General features: G+C 38.3%; 1 protein-coding gene and 1 pseudogene across 6 annotated transcripts in view; one reads left to right on the top strand and one right to left on the bottom strand.

Annotated features, from left to right (window-relative positions):
- The window catches only part of MPP5 (membrane palmitoylated protein 5), a 90764-nt gene that overhangs the window by 26400 nt on the left and 40726 nt on the right, over positions 1–23638 (bottom strand). For 5 of the 6 annotated variants that reach the window (XM_036310357.1, XM_036310333.1, XM_036310313.1 and 2 more), the window contains 5 exons: positions 11872–12080; positions 4860–4937; positions 3917–4063; positions 2579–2740; positions 1016–1093 (listed from right to left, as the gene is read on the bottom strand). In XM_036310357.1, coding sequence (XP_036166250.1) covers positions 1016–1093; positions 2579–2740; positions 3917–4063; positions 4860–4937; positions 11872–12080 — 674 coding nt within the window. The remainder of the gene's footprint in view (positions 1–1015; positions 1094–2578; positions 2741–3916; positions 4064–4859; positions 4938–11871; positions 12081–23638) is intronic. The other variant, XM_036310349.1, reaches the window with a different exon arrangement.
- Positions 23206–23350, top strand: LOC118660846 (annotated as a pseudogene).

Genomic DNA, 23638 nt, shown 5'->3' with positions numbered 1-23638 from the left:
AACAACCAAAAACTTGGAAGCAACCAAGATGTCTTTCAGTTAGCGAATGGATAAACTGTTGTATATCTTAGACAACAGAATATTATTCAGTGCTAAAAAGAAATGAGCTGTCAAGCTATAAGAAGACATGAAGGAAACTTTAACGTTTATCACTAATGAAAATACCAACCTGAAATGGCCAACTATATGACATTCCAACTATAAGACATTCTGGAAAAGGCAAAACTATAGAGACCAGTGGTTGCCATGGTTGGAAAGAGGAATTGATGAATAGACAGAGCAGAGGATTTTTAGGTCAGGGAAACTTCTATACGATACAATGGTGAGTGAATCCATGGAATTACACATTTGTCAAAACCCACAAAATGTACACCGCCCAAAGCAAATCATTATAAACTACTAGAGGCCCAGTGTACGAATTTATGCACAGGTGGGGTCTCTTGGCCTGACTGGAGATGGAGGCCTATTGGGGGGCCGGCCGGCCAGGGGGAGAGACCCTGGGAAGTTGGCCGACTGGCCCCACATCGGGGCCGATAGGGCGGGAGGGGGTGGGGAAGGCCTCTGGAGGTTGGCAGTGAGAGTACACTGACCACGGGTGGGGGGAGGGGGGGCAGCTCCTGTAATAAGCGTCTGCCCCCTGGTGGTCAGTGCGGCCATAGCAACCAGTCGACAGGTCACTTAGGCTTTTATATTTATTTATTTATATATCTATATCTATATATGTGTGTGTGTGTAATGATGAACTCTGAGTAATAATGGAACTCTGAGTAATAATGGAAGTCTGAGTAATAATGGAACCATTAAATCATTGATGTAACAAATGTATCATTCTGGTACAGGATGATGTTAGTGGGGGAGATTATGCATATGTGTGGATAAGAAGTATGTGAAACTGACCTTTTTGCTGCATTTTGCTATGAACCTAAAACTACTCTAAAAAATAAACTTTATTAATCTAGAAAAAAGTAAACAGTAGCCATCAGACAATAAATAATGAACAACAAAAATCACTTACTACAGTTTCCTTGGCAGGAGGAGGCTTGATCTGTTGACTGGGGATCAGAACAAATGTCAAAGTACCATGCATATCAGACTGTAATAGAGAGATTAGGTAATTCTTAAAATACATACTTATGAAAATCATTTCATGATCTTATGATCAATATTCCCTACAGTGGACTATTCTGGAACCCCTAGGAGACTTAAAAAAAAATCAGTAAAGATGAATCCCATTTTGTCAGGAAGCACAAATTATGCCTTTCATAGACTCCACTACAGTAGAGCTAGCCAGTAATAAGGCATTCTGTAATTCTGGTACACTGGGCAAAGGCATTTAGAGTTTAAGTCTTAGGTTTTGATCTTCTACTTAGTGTAAGTTTAGGAAGATTCCCCAGTGAAGGGTTGGACATACCAAAGTGCTATAATAATTCTGGGTTACCTACTCTGATATACATAAATTTTAATACAGTAGAAATTGAAATAGTAATTGTGACTAGGATAAGAAAAGTGATACAAATATTCTCACTTCCCAGATGCTTTGTCTCAGTCATCCATTCTATTTTTAATTTTATAGTCTTATTGCTAGGTTCACTATTATTTCCCAGTACACCACTAACTATTGTTCAGATACCTCCAGTTTAGACAACAGAACAATAATCATACTTTCTGGTCCTGAGATAGCAGGAAGCAGTGCTCAAACCAGAGATAGCAGCTAATAAAACAAAGGCTAAAAACAATGATCACTTGCACTTTGCTCTCCCAAAGCAATAAATGGGGTTCAGTGAAAATAAAGACATAAGGATGTTTTCTAGATTTGTCAACAGACATCAGCAGACAGGCGAGATTCTATTGTAACAATTGATGTTAAGTCAATAAGAATATAAATCTGATTTGTGGGGATATATGCAGTGATCAGAAATTGCTCTCAAAAGCTGTTTATAAACGGCTTCTTGATTATACAAACACTCTCTAATAGAACTTTTTATGATCATATAAATATTCTATATCTATACCATAATATGAGAGCCATTAGCTACATACTGTTCTTATCTAGAATACAGTTGTTAGGAATGAGAAACTCAATTTTAATTGTTACTTAATTTAAATCAAAATAGCTAGCACATGTAACTATTAGACAATGTAGATGTATACCACTGCTATTACCTAACATTACTAAGAAAATAACAATTAATTGTAGATCATAAACAAAATGAATATAAATATGAGGGCATGGGCTTTGTTTTGTTACTGTTTCTCTAGCAGCTGGCCCATAGTAGGCACTTAAATAAATATATATTGAATGAATTAATGAGATATATTAGTGACTTCAGAGGTAAATAAAATATACCTGATATTAACAAAGCTCAAAATAAAGAAAATATCAGTAGTACCAATGCCAAAATAAAACTCTACTAATAAATATTGTAAAAATATCATGTGAAAATTAGGCTAGAAATTATCTAGTCCTCTTAGCAATTATTTTTAAAACACTTTAAAACGTTTTATTCTGGTCTAATAACAAAAAATTATTAGAACTTTCAAGAACCTACCAAATATTCGTCTACCTGTGTCAACTTACCAACAAGTCAAAAACCTCATTTACATCTTTTCCCCGAATTTCAATGCCATTAATCTCCAGAACTTCATCTCCTTCATGTAAAAGACCACTTTTCTCTGCAGCACCCCCTTTTACTATCCGACTAATGATGACAGAATCCATTTCGTTACGAACTGTAGCACCCTAAAAAATTCAACATCCAATTTTAAAATAAAAATGCAACTTTTTGGTTAAAGATTTCTTCATTTTTTAATTCTTATTTTTCTCTATTCAATAATACTACCCTTCAGTTATCTTGAGGAAGAAATTGACTTACACAGCTAGAGTAATCAAGATAATTGGGTTACTATTTAGGTGACCATTTTCCTTACATTTTCTGCTGCAGAAACATTGCATTCATTAAAATTTTAAAAATCAAGCAGGCTTTTGAAGCATACAACAGAAAAATGCACTTGCTTAAAAACCACTTGAAGACTTGTTCTCTATATGTTGGATGCTATTCAAAATGGTTATACTATATTTAGGTGTAATTCGAGAACATGACATATCTATAAAAGTTCTTTTTTAAAATTTAAAATATGATGGGGAATGAAAACTATTCTGGTTGACTATACAAGTGTTAAATATTATAGCTACATCCAATTCACATTAAAATATATTAAACATTAATATTACACAAATGAGGAACACAATTAAACATACACATTCAAAAATGGAAATAGAAAATACAGAAAAAAGCTTCAAAGTAGACAGAGTTTTAAGATTTTTACCCTAAATTTTCCCCCAAATTTTTTTTTCTATTGGGGAAAAAAAACTAAGTTATATAAACTGCCCATAAAATACGGTCTGTATTTATGTATCCCACTATTCAAAACACAATTTGAGATCAGGATTCAAGAAAATCCTTGAAAATAAAGGAAAGAAAATTAAGGCAATAATAGCAGACTAAGAAGAGACTGAAAAAAGTTTTACCCGAAAAAACTATAAAACAAATATTAACATTAATAAATACACACTTCTAAGTATATGTGAAGTATACATAAGTAATTATGTGTCAACAGATTTTAATTGAATTAAAAGATCAGATTTTTTTTAAATTAGGAGAATAATAAAGCAGGTTACTTATCCCTTTGTTCCTCAACAATTATTTCACAAGCTACTATTTTCATCAAATTAGGGGTGAGAAAGATGAACACATTTTTCTCTGAAAAAGGAGTATGAGAAAGAACATAAAATAATGTCAACAAATTTATCTCAAAAGAGAAAAACTACCAGAAACATAAAGGGATCTTTAACTGTCTGCTATACAAAAGATCCCTGGGTAGAAAGGATCTCAGATCAGATACATGGAATACTTACCAATGGAATATCTCGAGCCTTTTCTATACGCACTATTTTTACAGTTTCTCCTCCGTACTGGCCAAAGCTTTCATAAACTCTCTCAACTGTAATGGGCTCTAGCTGCATTTCCTGCTCAGCAACCTTATCATGGGCCAGTAAAAGTGCCTGTTTCAAAAACAAATCCATAGCATTAAAAAATCCATAGTATTCTGATCATTAAACCTTTAAAATAAATACTATAATTAATGATATATTCAGATTTGTTTCCAAACCTTCCAATGACGTACAAATGCAACCCTGTATCTTTCAAGCTAATAACAATTAAAGATGTGTTAGGGTCCTGGTCGGTTTGGCTCAGTGGATAGAGCGTAAGCCTGTGGACCAAAGGGTCCCGGGTTCGATTCTGATCAAGGGCACATAACTTGGTTGCAGGCTGCTTCCCGGCCTGGGCCCTGGTCAGGGCTCCTGCAGGAGGCAACCAATCGATGTGTTTCTCTCACATCGATGTTTCTCTTTCCCTCTCTCTTCCACTCTCCCTGAAAATCAATGGAAAAATATCCTCGGGTGAGGTTTAACAACAACAACAAAAGTAATAATAAAAAGATATGTTAGGTGTAACAGGCATACTCTGGGATAGGTTCTGAAAGTCTGAAGTAGTTATTATACTGCAAAAAAACAACGTCAATTCAAAGGCCCAAAACCATAGATAATTTAAATTTATGGGAGGGGAAAAACAAAATAGGGAAGAATTTTTTTCAAAAAAATAAGTTGTTTCAAAACTAATGTTAATTTTAAATATGAAAATATATGATGCAACAATAATTATTTCATAGTGGGAGTTGTAAACAACTAAAGAGCCTATCGATAATATTTGAAGTCTCTTCTAGCCCTAAGGGACTGATTCAGAGAGACTTGGAAGTTGGAAAAACCACATATACATAATGCTCTGTACATTTTCTACCTGAATATGTGGAGCATTCAGCAAAGCAGTTAATTCTTGTCCTTCCTTCTGGTGGATTGACTTCAAAACAATTTGTACCTAAGGAACAAAAAGAAAGATGAATTCTTCCTAGGGTACAGAAAATATCACCAGCACCTATACATGTATTTTTAAAAAGATACAATTTAAAGTCGTAAAAAGTTACTTATAAGAAAGGCACTAAAAAGAGTTATTAGAAAAGAAGTATTTTTTCTCACAGTTTTCAATCTTATCATCCTATCTAATAAAAGAGAAACATGGTAATTAGTGTACGACCGCTACCCTTCCCATTGGCTAATCAGGGCGATATGCAAATTAACTGCCAGCCAAGATAGCGGCCGGCAGCCAGGCAGCTTGAAACTAACATGAGGCTTGCTTGCTTCAGTGACGGAGGAAACCAACGTTCCCCGCCTGCCACTGCCGGCCTCTGAGCTGCAACTCTAAGCAACTATGTAACAAATATAGAAGCTAAACAAAACCCCAGAAACCTGCTTTAGTCCGCTGGGCTTCAGCCAGCAGGATCGCAACATTGTAAGCAAAGGCCAGAAACCTACTTTCAGCAGCGGAAGCCTAAGAGCTGGAGCCAAGCCTCAAAGCTAAAGCTGGCCCAGAATGAAAAAAAAGAAAAGAAAAAAAGGAGCGGTTGGGAGCTTCACTCACCCCCCAGCCTGAAAACAGCCCTCAGCCCCTCACCCAGACTGGCCAGGCACCCCAGTGGGGACCCCCACCCTGATCCAGGACATCCTTTAGGGCAAACCAACCGGCACCCACCCGTGCACCAGGCCTCTACCCTATATAGTAAAAGGGTAATATGACTCCCAGCACCAGGATCAGCGGAGCCGAGAGGCCTCCCAGCACCGGGATCAGCGTGGCAGGGGGCAGCGCCCAAACCCCCTGATCGCCCTGCGGCTGTGTGTGTGACAGGGGGCGGGGCCACAACCTCCCTATCCGCCCTGCTCTGTTCGTGACAGGGGAAGGCGCCCCAACCCCGATTGCCCTGCGGCTGTGTGTGTGACAGGGTGCGGCACCCCAACCCCGATGGGCCCTGCTCTGTGCATGACAGGGGGCAGCGCCCCAACCCCGATGGGCCCTGCTCTGTGCGTGACAGGGTACAGAGCCCCAACCCCCCTGATGGGCCCTGCTCTGTGAGTGACAGGGGGCAGTGCCCCAACCCAATGATTGGCCCTGCTCTGTGCGTGACAGGGGGTGGCGCCGCAACCTCCCGATCGCCCTGCTCTGTGCATGACAAGGGGTGGCGCCGCAACCTCCCCATCGACCCTGCCTTGAGTGTGACAGGGGACGGTGCCCCAAATCCCCAATCGGCCCTACCCTGAGCGTGACTGAGGGTGGCATAACAACCTCCCGATGGCCCTGCTCTGTGCATGACAGGGGGCGGCGCCCCAACTCCCCAATCGGCCCTGCTCTGAGCCCGACCAGGGGCTGCACCTAGGGATTGGGCCTGCCCTCTGCCACCCGGGAACAGGCCTAAGCCAGCAGGGCGTTATCTCCCGAGGGGTCCCAGACTGCGAGAGTGCACAGGCCGGGCTAAGGACCCCCCTCCCCCCAAGGTGCACAAATTTTTGTGCACCGGGCCTCTAGTCCTATCTAACAAAAGAGAAAGATGGTAATTAGCGTACAACTGCTACCCTTCCCATTGGCTAATCAGGGCGATATGCAAATGAACTGCCAGCCAAAATGGCGGCTGGCAGCCAGGCAGCTTAAACTGAACATGAGGCTTGCTTGTTTCAGTGACGTAGGACTGCAACGTTCCCCGCCTGTCTTGCCGGCCTCTGAGCTTACAGTTTAAGAAACATTGTAACAAATATAGAAGCTAAACAAAACCCCAGAAACCAGCTTTCAGCCAGCTGGGATCTCAGAGCTGGAGTTGATACAGAGTTTCGATTATAGAACCTAAACAAACCAGATACCTGCTTTCAGGAGCGGAGGCCTCAGAGCTGGAGCCTCAGAGCTAAAGCTGGCCCAGAATAAAAAAGAAAAAAAAAGAAAAAAAGGAGCAGTTGAGAGCTTCAGTCCCAGCCTGAAAACAGCCCTCAGCCCCTCACCCAGACTGGCCAGGCACCCCAGTGGGGACCCCCACCCTGAAGGGTGTGTGACCAGCTGCAAACAGCCATCATCCCCTCATCCAGGCTGGCCAGGCACCCCAGTGGGGACCCCCACCGTGACCCAGGACACCCTTCAGGGCAAACCAGCCAGCCCCCACCCATGCACCAGGCCTCTATTCTATATAGTAAAAGGGTAATATGCCTCCCAGCACTGGGATCAGCGGAGCTGAGAGGCCTCCTGGCACCGGGATCAGCGTGACAGGGGGCAGTGCCCAAAACCCCTGATCGCCCTATGGCTCTGTGTGTGACAGGGGGCGGGGCCACAACCGCCCTATCGGCCCTGCTCTGTTCCTGACAGGGGAAGGCGCCCCAACCCCCTGATCGGCCCTGCTCTGTGCCTGATAGGGGGGAGCTCCCCAACCCCCTGATCACCCTGCGGCTGTGTGTGTGACAGGGTGCGGCGCCCCAACCCCCTCAACCCCACGGGCCCGGCTCTGTGTGTGACGGTAGAGCCATAACCTCCCGATCGGCCCTGCCCTGAGTGTGACAGTGGCAGCGCCCCAACCCCCAGATTGGCCCTGCTCTGTGGGTGATAGAGGGCGACGCCCCAACCCCCTGATCCGCCCTACTCTGTGTGTGACAGGGGGCGGTGCGCCTACTCCCCTATCGGCCCTCCTCTGTGCGTGACAGGGGGGAGCTCCCCAACCCCCTGATTGGCCCTGCTCTGTGTGTGACAGGGGGCGGTGCCCCAACCCCCCAATCGGCCCTACCCTGAGCGTGACTGAGGGTGGCATCGCAACCTCCCGATCCGCCCTGCTGTGTGCATGACAGGGGGCGGCTCCCCAACTCCCCAATTGGCCCTGCTCTGAGCCCGACCAGGGGCTGCACCTAGGGATTGGGCCTGCCCTCTGCCACCTGGGAGCAGGCCTAAGCCAGCAGGGCGTTATCTCCCAAGGGGTCCCAGACTGCAAGAGGGCACAGGCCGGGCTGAGGGACCAGTCCCCTCCACCCTGAGTGCACAAATTTTTGTGCACTGGGCCTCTAGTAGTTAACAATAACATTCTTTATTTAAAAAGACAACACTAGATAGGATTTTGGTATTTATGCATACAAATGAACTATTTTCTTCTTGTAAATTTCTCCTAACATACTATAAAACAGATTAATAATTACATAGTGGAAGAAAAACTAAGTTATCTTGATATTTTATAGTTTTTAATCATGTTTATGCAACTATATTTTAAATCACAGATGACACTTTCAAGAGTTACAGACTAACAAGATCAATTTATGTAAGAGTAATGCAGCAATCACCATATTATAGTAAATTACATTTAAAAAATTCCCACTGTGAAGCAGTTCTTAAATTCCTAGGGTAAACTCCATTTGACTATGATGAATTTTTAGTCTTTGTTTCCTCATCTGTAGAATGAGAGCTACCATTTAAAGGTTCTCAAAAGATGGAGATAATCCATATAAACTAAGCACATAATAAAGTATTATTTAATGTATTTTGATATGAGTTATTGATATTTTAAGGTTTCTACATTAATATTCATAAACTGGATTGGCCTCTACTTGGTGAGTGTGGTCAATGTACGGTGATTTATAAAACTGTCTAGGTCATTACTATCTAGGGCAGGGGTCCTCAAACTACGGCCCGCCGAAAACATTTATCCGGTCTGCTGGGTGTTTTTGCCGCCGCTGCCTGTCCTGCTTAGCAGCCGACTCGTCCCGGGCCCACAGTGCGCATGTGTGGAATGTCTGAGGGATAGTGAACTGGCCCCCTGTTTAAAAAGTTTGAGGACCTCTGATCTATGGTCATTATATCCTAGTACATACAATGAATTGGAAAATAGTCTATGTTTATGTGTCAAAAAAATTTATTTAACATTAGAATTATATGCTCCTGAATGTTTTGATAGACCTTGTACATAAAACCATTTGGGCCTGGTAGATATTTTGGGGGGTGGATTTCTGATTTTCAATTTTATCTATAGCTACTGGTCTACTTTTTTTGGCTATCTTTTCTAACATCACTTTTGACAATTTATATTTTTTTAGAAAACCACCCATCTGATAGCTCTTCCACATTTAGTAAGAAAACTATTATGCTATAGTTTTTAATCTTCTGTGTCTGTATTCATGCGCTTTTATTCATTCCTAATGTTACTGATATATTTTTTTTCATCTAACTTATCAAAGGTTTCTCCATTTTTTTGTAATTTTCAAAAAACCAGCTTCTAATGTTCAATCTATTGTTCTTTGCACTGAAATAATTCAATTTCTTTCTTCTGCTTTAGTTTATTTTTTAATCTTTAATCACTTAAGCTGTTGTGTTCAGTTCATTTATTTCCATTTTTTCTTCTATAATAAATATTTATAGGTACAAACTTTGCTCTGTGGATTACTTTCCCCCAAAGATTATACTATGTATATTCTCATTGTCAATGCCTCTTTCATTCCTTTTCTATTTCCAAATCTCCATTACACATAAAAAAGTAATTTGCAATAATGCAAAGTGCCTTCTAACCTATTTTATAAATCTGTAGCTCTGGAGGTCCTACCCTTTCCCCTACTCCTTTTTCTGTCTTGTGTCTGGATTCCATGAAATAAATTTACTTGATGGGCTTCCAGAATTATTAGTGGTTTTTTTAATTTGAATTGTATTTTATTGATTTCAGAGAAAGGAAGGAAGAGGGAGAGATAGAAACATCAATGATGAGAATCACTGCACACCCCTTACTGGGGTTCAAGCCTGCAACCCAGGAATACAACCCAGGCATGTGCCCTGACCAGGAATCCAACCATGACCTCCTGGTTCATAGGTCGACATTCAACCACTGAGCCACACCAGCTGGGCCACAATTATTAGTTTTTATGTCAAAATGTCCACCCCCCCACCAAGATTGGAGATGGATTATTTATATCTTTGTAAAAGCTTCAATTAAAAGCTGTTTGCAGAACATATTAAACACTGAACACAAGCAGTGGAAACTAGACCTCTCACTGTACATTAAAATTGAATTATTTTCAAACTTCTACACAGGTTTTATAGAGGAACAACTTCAAAATACAGTCATTCACCACTTGATAACTTCTGAGAAGTAAGTCATTAGGCAATTTCATCATGCTATCATCATAGAATGTACTCACACAAATCTAGATGGTATAGCCTACTACACATCTAGGCTATGGGGTAGCCAATTGCTCGTAGACTACAAATGTGTACAGCATGTTACTGTACTAAACACTATAGGCAACTATAACACAGTGGTATTCTTTTATAGGATGAGCAGTGCAGGTTTATTTACACCAGCATCACCACAAACATGCGAGTAATGTGTTGTGTTAGGATGGCTGCAACTCTATTATAATCTTATGGAACCACTATCATATGTGTGGTTTGTTATTGACTGAAATGTCATTATACAGCACAAGACTGTATCTACTAGTAACAAATCTTAGAAGGTATCCTATATCATAAAAGGCTAATATGCAAATTGTCCCCTCAACCTGAAGTTTGACCAGGGTGCGGGGCTGGCCGGCCAACCGCCCGCGGCCCCTCCTCCTAGCTGGCCCCATCCCTGAACACCCCCCACCCCTGATTGGAGGCAAGGCCAGCTGGACCCCAACTGTGCACAAATTCATGGGCCTCTAGTCCTATGTAATAAAAGGGTAAAATGCAAACGGACCCTAACAGTGGAACGACCAGTTGTTATGATGCGCACTGACCACCAGAGGGCAGATGCTCAACACAGGAGCTGCCCCCTCCTGGTTAGTGCGCTTCCACAAGGGGAGCTCTGCTCAGTCACAAGCCGGGCTGGGGGCTACAAATGCAGCAGCAGTGGCGGGAGTCTCTCCTGCCTCCTCGGCAGCGCTAAGGATGTCCACCTGATGGCTTAGGCCCGCTCCCCTAGGGAGTGGGCGTAAGCCGGCAGGTGGACATCCCCCGAGGGGTCCTTGACTGCAAGAGGGCTCAGGAACCCCCCAAGTGCACAAATTTTTGTGTACTGGGCCTCTAGAATATTTGTAATACCAGCTTATCAGATATAATTTTTATCTCATTGGTATTCATTTACCTCAGTTTATGATGTATAACGCTTAAAATAAAACTATACTAAGCCCTAGCCAGTCTGGCTCAGTGGATAGAGCATCTGCCTGTGGACTGAAGGGTCTGGGGTTCAATTCCAGTCAAGGGCACATGCCTGGGTTGCGGGCTCGATCCCCAACAGGAGGCATGCAGCAGGCAGCCAATCATGATTCTCTATCATCATCAATGTTTCTATCTCTCTCCCTCTCCCTTCCTCTCTGAAATCAATAAAAATATATTTTAAAAAAAATTATACAAAAAGCATTAAAAAACTTTCCCCTTTAGTAACATAGAAAAATACTTCTCTTACCATGCAAATATATAATTTTGTATACAAAACAAACTCTCTTCTTTAGTGAAATAGAGTTCTGACTCTGAAATAAGTATAGCCTTAGCTGGACTTGCTCAGTGAATAGAGTGGTAGCCCACGGACAGAAGGGTCCTGGGTTTGATTCTAGTCGAAGGCATATACCTTGGTTGCAGGCTTGATCCCTGGCCCTGGTCAGGGGTGTGTATGGGAAGCAACCAGTCGATGTGTCCCTCTCACATTAATGTTTCTCTGTCTCTCCTCCTCCATTCCACTCTTTCTAAAAAAATTAATGGAAAATATCCTCGGGTGAGAATAACAACAATAAAAACAGAAATAAGCATATATATTTTCCAGGATAAAATGTACTTAGAAAATATTTCCTAACACAATAAATTACTCTTATGTGATCAGTAGTAATTAATTCAAACAAGCCTTATATTCACACCAGTATTTTCTAATAATACTACCTTATTATCACTAACAATTACTTTGTTATATATATGTCAATAATACCTTTAAAATACATACCTCTTGTGCAAGATCTTGTGCATTAGAGATAAGAGGAAACGGCGGACTGGCCTTGCTCATGTGCACTGTGACAGCGTTGTGTATTTTAAATGCATTCTGGAAATCTTTATTTTGTACAAGTTGTAAAAGTAGTGAAATATCCTCCTGGCTCTGAGAATCTACCAAAGTATGTTGGATATGTTTAAGTGAAGAAAATAAGTCTTCCACTTCTAGGAGGAAAAGGAATCGAAAAATTAATTTTCTGTCTTAATTCAACATTTAAGATAAAATTTCTTGAACCATAACAATTTGCATTTTCAAAAAGCACAAAACTTGCATATATATTTGAGAGTCAAATCACTGCCATTTTACTGATTTTAAGTAATACTCTTGAAAATTATATAACAGATTAGAATAAAAGTTTTTGAAAGTGTTTTAAATATAAAACTAATACATACTACATAAATAAATGAGGGGAGGAATACAGAAATGAAAAATTAATTAAAAATCACCAATAGTCCTATCACCTAGAAACAACCTTTATTTAACCATCTTACAACATTTCCTTTTTTCATTTAACAGTACATTTTGTTTTTTCAAATCACCAGTCTTTAAAAACATTACATAAAATGGCTGTGTGATATTTTATTACATGGCTAAATCATGATTTATAATAACCATTATACTAAAGTTGATCATTCAGGTCGCTTCCAATTTTTTGCTAGTATAAGTAAAAATAAGCACTTCAGTACATAATGATCATTGTTGCATAAAAATTTGTCTGAGATTCTGAAGTTTCCTTAAAATAATTTCTAGAAATAGAATTTTAAAATAAGATTGACATTTTAAAAACCAAACGGCTTTTCAGGGAGATTTTACTAATTTATATCCCACTAGAAATATTTTTGCCAATATTCAACAATATACCATTTTAAAAAATCTTCAATTTCTTTAATAAGAAAGTTAAAGTTTATTCATATTTACCAGGTACTTCTTTTGTGATCCATAAAACTCTTATGACCATGAAACTCTGAAAATTATACTGAAAGTTATGGCATATGTGTGTGTGTGTGCAAACCTGTTACTGGGCATATGTAGCACATGCATTTTTCTGGGAGTTATCCCAAAATGTTTAGAACCAGAGGTCATCTCTTCCCTGCCCCCCAACAGGCAGATGTGTACATTTGTGTGTACACTTTGTCACATTCACTGGAAATGGTTTTCTAATTTTTCCACTTGCCTGCTTTTACTGTAGAAGTTTTCAACTCTTATGTATTAAGAATGATCTACCTTTTCCAGCATGATTTCTTTTACTGTTTCTATGCTTATAAACAAACTCCTTTCCCTAGGTCAGTGGCCGGCAAACCACGGCTCGTAAGCCACATGCGGCTCTTTGGCCCCTTGAGTGTGGCTCTTCCACAAAATACCACGTGCGGATGCGCATGTACAGTGCGACTGAAACTTCGTGGCTCATGCGCAGAAGTCAGTTTTCGGCCTGGGCGAGTGGGCGAGTCTATTTTGAAGTGGCATTAGAAGAAGTGGGGGGTGTCGGTCAGTTGGGCGATGGGAGACGCGGCGCAGGTGGGCCACGGGATACGCAGGATACGCAGCGCGGGGGAGGCACCAACTATCAATAGTACTTAAACTATATAGGTAGGTGGCTTCTATTTCATAATAAACTTTAATCCATCTGAAATTTTTTTGATAGATCTTTGAGGGGAAATTTTAACTTCATTTCTTTTTTTCTGGTTAACACTTATTCTAATACCATTATTATTATTATTTTTTAAATAATCCTTCCTTTTCTAATTTAAGTTGCTACCAAATTCTTACATATATTAGGGTCTGTTTTAGTCCACTGGTCTATCAGAATCACAATGTCTTATTAAAGTAGCACTGCAGTCTTTGCTCATATTGATATGACAAGTACTTGCTCATTATTTTTTTCAAAATATCTTGACTATTTAATTTACAGAATAATTTTTTCAAGGTATCTCCCACTGTCTTTCCTATTCGTTCAAAAAGAAAAATCCTATTGAGATTTTGACTGATACTAAAACTGTAAATGAATCTGAGAAAAACTCACAGTAGATACTGTTTGTCTTATGCGCAATCTTTTTAAGTCTTTTTGTTAGTTTTCTTTATATGTAAGACTTTCAAAAATCATTGAATCTTGTACATTTATCTTGTATACCACTACTTAAAGTAGTTAAATTTTTTATAGATTTGAATAATTCTCCAGTTGATTCTTGATATTCCCTCTCTCCAATGAAAACAGGTTTACTCCCCCTTATAAAAGAAAATACATGTTCTTTATTAACTTAATGCAGCAAAAAAGGGGGAAAAATTAGAAAGTCAAATTGCCATTAGAATAACCTACGAAGTTGTGACTCAGTGCTAAATAAAACTTGTTAAATAATCAGAATTTAACTATAACTTGCTATCTACAAGAGTAGACAGAATATGGATAGTGGAAATTGGTATATTTTGGTCAAAGAGTACAAACTATCAGCTTTATGATAATAAGTTCCGAGATCTAATGTACGGCATGGTGCCTACAGTCAATATTGTATTGCATACTTAAAATTTACTGAGTAGCTCTTAAGCATTTTCACACGCATACACAAAAGGAAACTGTGAGGTGATAGAAGTGTTAATTAACTGTAAATATTTCACAATGTATACAGCAAATTCTCACACTGTACACTTTAGATATACAAAATTTTGTTGACTATAATAATAAAAGTATAATATGCTAATTCGACTGGACAGCTGAATGACCTTCTGGACGTCATTCCAGATGAAGCCGCGGTGGCAGGGGCCGAGGCAGAGGCAGTTAGGGGTGATCAGGAAGGCAGGCAAGCAGTTAGGGGCAATCAGGCAGGCAGGCAGAGTGGTTAGGGGCGATCAGGCAGTCAGACAAAGGCGGTGAGGGGCGATCAGGGAGGCAGGAAAGTGGTTATGGGTGATCAGGAAGGCAGGCAGAGGCGGTTAAGGGTGATCAGGCAGGCAAGCAAGCAGTTAGGGGAGATCAGGCAGGCAGGCAGAGTAGTTAGGGGCAATAAAGCAGGCAGGCAGGTGAGCAGTTAGGAGCCAGCTGTCCTGGATTGCGAGAGGGATGTCGGACTGCCATTTTAAACTGGCAGTTGGACATCCCCCGAGGGGTCCCGGGTTGCGAGAGCATGCAGGCTGGACTGAGGGACCCCCCCACCCTGTGCACAAATTTTGTGCACCAGGCCTCTAGTACTTCAAAAAAGCTGGAGGGAGGAGTGGGAGAAAGAATATGGAATGTCAGATTCCATGAAATTCAAAGAGCTTAATACAGAATTGCCTAAGAGTATGGAGAATTTCCTCAGAGTACAAAGAATTCAATAGCCTTAAAGTATCTTTAGATCAAAATAGTAAAATATTTAAATATCTTAAAAGAAAAAAATTACAAACCAACAAAATAGGCTACAATCTTATGAGTACTAACAACTTCCCTGAGTGGATAATGGGATTCCTGTTTAAATTTTTAGTAAATCTTTAAAGGGGCTCAGCCTGGTTGTCAGGGCAATGAAAAAAATCAGGAGCTTCAGATCTCAGCATTGACTGAAATCAATAAGCAACTTTAGTCAGTCCAGAAAGTAACCATCTCCCTATTGTGTCTCTTCAACTCTCCAGATATTTAAATTTTTAAAGGCAAAAGAACTTGTGAATCTCTCCTGTGTACTAAAGCCATCCACTTAGATCAGGGGTGGGCAAACTTTTTGACTTGAGGGCCACAATGGGTTCTTAAACTGGACAGGAGGGCCGGAACAAAAGCATGGATGGAATGTTTGTGTGAACTAATATAAATTCAAAGTAAACATCATTACATAAAAGGGTACGGTCTTTTTTTTTTTTTAGTTTTATTCATTTCAAACGGGCCGCATCTGGCCCGCAGGCCGTAGTTTGCCCACGGCTGACTTAGACACTAACATACTGACATTATAAAATAACCAGAGGCCCGGTGCATGAAAATCGTGCACTCATGGGGGTCACTCAGTCTGGCCTGTGCCCTCTTGCAGTCAGGGCGCCCTGAGGGGATGTCTAACTTATGGCAGTTGGACATCTTTAGCGCTGCTGCAGAGGTGGGAGAGGCTCCTGCCACTGCCGCTGTGCCTGCCAGCCGTGAGCCCGGCTTCTGGCTGAGTGGCACTCCTCATATGTTGAGCATCTGCCCCATGGTAGTTAGTGTTCATCATAGCAACCAGGTGTTCTGCCATTCAGTCAATTTGCATATTAACCTTTTACTATATAGGATTATCTGCAGTTCTGCTTTTCAGCTATAACTACTGGTATCATTTAATTATACTATGTAACCTTTCAGACTTTTTAAAAAAATGCTGACCTAACCATACAGGTCAGATTATGAATGTTTTGCAATATGAGTTTTCCAAATTCTTTAGAATAAATTCCTAGGATAAAATTACTGATCAGATAATAAAAACATTTATAACTTTGATACATATTGCCAATCTACCCTCCAAATTTGTACTTATAGTCCTATCAGCACTATACTTGAGTTTGTTTCTACAAATAAAAACCAAATTCAGGATTATAAATCTTTTCAGTTTTGATGATCTGGTTAGGAAAAATATATATACTTATTTGCCTAAGAATGAGGGTGAATATATTTTCACAAAGTTAATAGTCATCTATATTTCTTCTTGCATTCTTTTTCTGCTTTTGCCCATTTTTTCTACTAGAGCTTTGTTCCTTTTTTCCCTTAATGACTGAAATTACACTGATTTTATAAAATGCCTTGCAGTCTTAAGCAGCACATACTGAATATAATTTTATCATTTTTGCTATGTTAGAACAATGTATTTAATCAAGGATATTAATGAGAATTAGTAAGGAAATTTACAGAGATGTTGGTCCTGAGTTCTACCTCAAACATAATCATACACACACACACACACACACACACACACACACGCACGCACGCACACACATACCTTTCTGGTTAAGAACCATTGCTTTAAAGGCTTTATTAACATCAGTTATTGTAGAATTTTAAGACATGATATACTTGGGATTCAATAAAGTACTCAAAACTATTTTCTTCTATACTAAATAACTTTGATTGCTATACTGAGTTTTTGTGTCTGTGTTTAATAGTTACTCTATTTTTTCTTGATAACTGCTTCCTTTTGTTACCCTCTTCTTGCTTCTCTTATAAACATAGCATATGATATTCATATTTAGAATATTTTAAGTATAAATAATATACTGTAGTCATTAGCCAGCAAGAAAAACTAGGGAAAGTAAGGTAGGGTAACAAAACTAGAAATGGTTTAATGGGAGATAACAACTTGAGATCAGTGATCTTACTTCAGGTGATCGGTTAATAGTTGAGACACTACTCAATTGGAAAATGGGACATTTTGTGGTTAGTCCCAAAGAAATGACAGCTTTAAAGTTCTAAGAAATTAGCAGGCTTTTCATGTTGATAGGAACTGAGGTAAAAAATATAGTTTCCAGAAACAGATGAAATCTCATCAATTTCTTCATATTGTCTCCATACTGAATAGTACTAAAGCCATAAAGACCACTAGGATAGTTTAAAATCCAGAAAAAAATCTCAGGGTCAAACTGGAAATGTTTTCCACTCAGGTCAGGGACTAAGATAAGATAGGAATAGGAAAGCTATAAAGCAGAAGACTACAACTGAATCCCAAAAAGGCTGATGACCTAGTACATATTAATGGCGTCTAGGAGAACATAAGGACCATGCCAATGCTAGAAATATCAACAAATTTAACTGGGCTTAAGGTTCAAGATTTTTATGTTAGCATTAAAACCAATTTAAACTTGTTAACTATTCTTTAGAAGTTCACTCGCCTGTATTAAGTCCTATTCACATTTTTGTTCTTTAATTAGTAAAAAACTGTTTTCACTGAAATTCTCTTTTCTTAGGAGCTGCTTCTAGACTTATGTCAATCAATGTTGCGAGACTAAGTTAAAAACACTTGCACTAAAGTTCAGTTTTACAAGTATCACCAACCATTGCTGAAAAACTACAAATGTCTATTTTCCCCAAATCACATAGATTTAGAATACAATATTATATGCATATACATTTTATATAATCCTCATACAATCCTCAAAAACTTTTACCAATAAAAATAAAGCCCTAGCCGGTTTGGCTCAGTGGATGGAGCGTCGGCCTACGGACTCAAGGGTCCCAGGTTCGATTCCGGTCAGGGGCATGTGCCTTGGTTGCGGGCACATCCCCAGTTGGGAGGTGTGCAGGAGGCAGCTGATCGATGTTTCTCTCTCATCAATGTTTCTAACTCTCTATCCCTCTCCCTTCCTCTCTATAAAAAAATCAATAAAATATAAAAAAATAAAAAAATAAAAACGAAAGACATCAGAACCTGAGACATAAGGTAATTCAGCTTCAGATCAATTCTCTACAGATGAAGAAAATGATGTCATATATAAAAATGTTACTTGGATCAAGAATTCATATCTTCAATTTCTAAGGGAGTGCTTTTTCTGCCATGCTAAGGGAATAATAAAAGACAAACATTTTTTTGCAGGTTCTAGGGCTTGATTGTGATCGGTTTATCTGTTTTAGAAAAGCTGTCCTGAGATGTCTTTTCACCCAATATAGCAGCATGTAATGGACACTAACAAGTATTTAGAAAAGCTTACACATTCTAGTTATATTACCGTGAATCTGTAGGAGAAATTTCCTCTAGTTACCTATGCTTGTGCATGTTTCCATACATAAGGCATATCTTAATTATTTTATATACTTTTTATAATATTATTAGCTACTTTTATAATATTGTTGCAGTTTACTTCTGCTATTTTAAGGAATTATCTTATGCTTTAAGTATTTTCTCACAGTATTTTATTTTAACTTCAATATTACAATGGTATGCTAGGTAGCATATTGAGAAAAGTTCAGCAAAAGAAACCAAAACTGCAATTTCTGTGAATATAGAGGTGATGTATTTTTTTTTTGAGAAATGTTGTAAAGCACCTTTGACAGTATTGCACTAGCCTGAGGAGCAAAGTAGTACAGCAAAATTTGATAACTATGATTTACACAGACAATTTTCAGATAAATTCCATATCTGCTTTCATGACCAATTTAACTGGGAAGGTTTCCAGATAGCATTTTTAGGCTGAAAAGCTGCTCAAAGTTCTCTCATTGAAAAAGTCTAATGAATAAGCAGAACAGCATAAGTTACCAGACAGACATTCAGAAGAGTTTTTAAAACTTAATTATTGAGTATAGGTAACTTGACAAAGATATGGATTAAACCATATACAGCTTAAACAAATGAATATTTAAGAAAAAAATAGGAAATACCAAGTAATACAAACCCTTAGATGAGATTAGTATAAATTTATGAGTATGTTTATCAATTTAAAGGACATTAAAAATGATGCTCCTCTGTCCAATAAGTCTTAAGATCACAAAGAAAGCAACAAGGAACTATAGCATTAGTCTTAAAATACTGATCATGATAAAATGAGTTCACTGTCTTGACTCAGTTCTTTGAAAATTCTGAATGAAATTCTGACAAAGGGTCTTTTCTTTGATATTAGTTATGATGTCATAAAAAATAACTGTTGGCAACATCAACTCAAGGATTCTCATATGGACATTCTCATTCATATTTTAGTTTCATATAAAAATCCTTAATTTTAAAGGTCAGAATATTTAGTTGTAGGTTAAAAAAAACCTTTCTTCCCATATGGTACATCTTGAAAAGCACTTTACAAATACCTATTATTCAGTAACAGTTAATTTTCTACATACTTTAAGAAATGTCTCACTCTGATGCAGCAATTAGGTTGTATGTTACTTAAACAAAAAGCCACCTAAGTTCTTCAATATTCTGTGCAATTTCAGAGGGAATTTTAAAAAATCCAATCAGATGCAGCTAAAATACTGTCAAATATGTACCTCTTCAGTGATAATGAAGATAAGACAGACAACAAAGAAAGGACAGGATATAAAGAGAACAGAGACTCCCTAGAGCAGTGGTTCTCAACCTGTGGGTCGCGACCCCTTTGGGGGGTCGAACGACCCTTTCACAGGGGTCACCTAAGACCATCGGAAAACACATATATAATTACATATTGTTTTAGTGATTAATCACTATGCTTTAATTATGTTCAATTTGTAACAATGAAAATACATCCTGCATATCAGATATTTACATTACGATTCATAACAGTAGCAAAATTACAGTTATGAAGTAGCAACGAAAATAATTTTATGGTTGGGGGTCACCGCAACATGAGGAACTGTATTAAAGGGTCGCAGCATTAGGAAGGTTGAGAACCACTGCTCTAGAGCTCTATATGTTGGTAAAAATTGTTTTAAGTTTCCATCATCTTCTCTAACATTTCATACAATACTTAAATCTTGATAATTTATGTTAAAAGAGAAGACAGATTATCTAAAGAAAAATCACTTATATTTGGCTTAGGGATACAATTAATCAGATAACTACAAACATACACATTAAGTCCACGAATCTACCCCCTGTACTATCTCACCTCCCTTTGGCCATCTCCTGGCAGGCTAAAATGAAAAAGAAAGAAGACTAAAATAGGCAACAGAAATTAATCACCAAGAGTTGCTCTATCTGAAAATACTACCTTCAAACACCTAAGACTTTGGGAAGTCATATGGGAGAATTTTTGGCTATAAGGGAAACAAAAAAATTACCCAAGAAGCTGAGGAATCTCCATCTCTTAAGACTTTTCAAAACAATGGAGATAACCATCTACCCTGGATTAGCTTTGCTTAGTTTTACTTATTGCCATCATTTACCCCACAGGAAAACAGACAATCTAGAGAACTATTCTAACATTAAGATTCTTCCATTTCGTTGTTTAAATAATACAAGTTCTTTTAAACCTATGCTCAGAAATTTTTACATTTCAACGAACTTCATGACTTTTTTCTGAAAAAGTTTTAAGATTTCTTCTTTTTATCTAAACTTTAGAGTCAAACTGAGCACTGAGATAAAGAAATTAATATTACTGAATATAACGAAATTATATCAGTTACCAGCACTATCTAATAGCAGAATCAAAATCAGAACTTTCATTCAGGAAATATTTGCTTAAATAGGGGTAGCCTTTCTTTTTTTCTTTTTTAAATTTAAGAACATAAAATTAAATATCTGAACTTCTATTTTTAGTGTACTAGGTAAAAAATGAATTTACTAAAAATAAGCAGAAGCTCATGAAAAACCCTGAACAATAATTACTCATTAACAAATTGGGTTACAAATTACAAATAGAAGTATATAAGCAAAAACAGTTAAGCAAAATCTTACCCCCAAATATGATATGAAAATGGAAAACTGTCATTCACGTGACTACAATTCAATCAGGTATAAAAGCTTCATGATTTTTCTCTGGATGAAACTGAAACCAGTTTGATGAGAGGAAAAAAACCAGCTCCAAATTTGTAGCCAGAATACTTGAGTCCTAGTTATGGTTTGACCACTTATTAGATTCATTATATATCACTGGATAACCCATTTCAAGTCTCCAATCCAAGCTTTTTTACTAAACGAGTGGGTCTGACTAGGATAATATTTCTCAAACTTTAGTTGGTGATCCATTAAAAAAAAATTTTTGATTTTTTAATCCATATATAAATACCAATTTGAAATAAAAGGTTTATGAATACTTATGTGCAATATGATATGCTTTAATATTTCCTATTTTATTCTAGTTTTTAAAAAATTACTAGTGGCTAAAATTAAAAGACATATAATAACAATAGCAAGGATGTAGAGAAATGGAACCTTCACACATTGCTGGTGAGAATGTAAAACGGTGCAGATACTATGGAAGATATGGCAGTTCCTCAGTAAGTTAAACACAGAATTACTCTATGATCCAGCAATTCCACTCCTAAGTATATGTCCAAAAGAATTAAAAACAGGTGTTCAAACAAAAGTTTATACACGAGTATTCATAACAGTACTATTCACAAGAACCAAAAGGTGGAAACAACCCAATCGTTCCATCAATAGATGAATGAGCAAACAAAAAGTGGTTTACCCATACAATGGACTATTACCTCACTATAAGAAGGAATGCAGTACTGGTTCATGCTACAACTCAGATGAACCTTGAAAACATTATGCTACATGAAAAAAAGGCAGTCACAAAAGGTCACATACAGTGTGATTCAGTTATATGAAATGTCTCAAATAAAGAAATCTATAGACAGAAGGTAGATTAGGGTTATAAGGTTTAGGGAGGGGAGAATATAACGTAATTGCTAGTGGATATAATTTGCTTTTGGGGGTAATGAAATCACTCTGGAATTATATAGTGATAATAGGTGTACAATCTTAGGAATATACTAAAAACTCATGATGAATTGTACATTTTATTATTTTTTTAAAGTATTTTTTAATTTTATTTTTTGTAATACTCACCTGAGGATATTTTTCCATTGATTTTTAGAGTGAGTAGAAGAAGAGGGAAAGACAGAGAGAAACATCAATGTGAGAGAAACACATTGATTGGCTGCCTCCTGCGCGCCCCAACCAGAGCCGGGGCCAGGGAGGAGCCTGCAACTGAGGTACATGCGCTTGACTGGAATCGAACCCAGGACCCTTTGATCTGCAGGCTGACACTCTATCCACTGAACCAAACTGGGTAGGACTATTTATTTAATTTTGTTTTATTTTTTAAAATATATTTTTATTGATTTCAGAGAGGAAGGGAGAGAAAGAGAAACATCAATGATGAGAGAGAATCATTGATTGGCTGCCTCCTGCACACCATGCCCCCCACTGAGAATCGAGCCCACAACCTGGGCATGTGCCCTTGACTGGAACTGAACTCAGGACCCTTCAGTCGGCAGGCCGATGTTCAATCCACTGAGCCAAATCAGCTAGGGCTGGCAGAATGAAGTTTTTATGTATTGTGTCAATGGCTCCATGGTGTAACAATTAATCATTTTTCAGTAGAAATTATGCAAATTATGCATATTTAACAAACATTACATGGCTATATCCATATTCTAGTGAATTTTTAAAAAATTTTATTTTAGGTTAGTTCTAATTATAGCAATCCTAATAAATCAGAAAATTTTCAAATGGTCCTAGCATTTTAAACATTAAACCTAATACCAATAGGTGTAATTATTTCACTTCCATAAAAAACTCCCTCAAAGAATGGCTAATAAAGTGTGGAAATATCTACAGCAGTTGATCATACACTTAATGGCAAGAATAATTAATTTCTCAGAAGTAGGCTGATTTCAAGGTTTATTGGCACTGGAATTTTGTTTGTTGGCTTTAAATAAACTTTATTTTAAAAGCCATTCTCATCGCTTCTCGGCCTTTTGGCTAAGATCAAGTGTAGTATCTGTTCTTATCAGTTTAAAAGCCATTCTCTCTCTCTTTTTTAAAAAAAAATATTTTATTGATTTTTTATGGAGAGGAAGGGAGAGGGATAGAGAGTTAGAAACATCGATGAGAGAGAAGCATTGATCAGCTGCCTCCTGCACACCCCCTACTGGAGATGTACCTGCAACCAAGGTACATGCCCTTGACCGGAATTGAACCTGCGGCCCTTTGGTCCCCAGGTTGATGCTCTATCCAGTGAGCCAAACCGGCTAGGGCTAAAAGCCATTCTCTTACAAAGTTCATTATAATCCAACACTATTCCAGAATACACCATGGGCAATCAAAAGTCAAATATTATCAGAAAGAAACATGAAAGATATTTCATTTTACAATGTCAAATACAGAGTATTCTC

This window comes from Myotis myotis, unplaced genomic scaffold (genome assembly GCF_014108235.1).
Source record: "Myotis myotis isolate mMyoMyo1 unplaced genomic scaffold, mMyoMyo1.p scaffold_m19_p_1, whole genome shotgun sequence".
Lineage (NCBI taxonomy): Eukaryota > Metazoa > Chordata > Mammalia > Chiroptera > Vespertilionidae > Myotis > Myotis myotis.
Note: the sequence above shows the minus strand (reverse complement) of the source record. Positions and strands in the feature narration are given on the sequence as shown.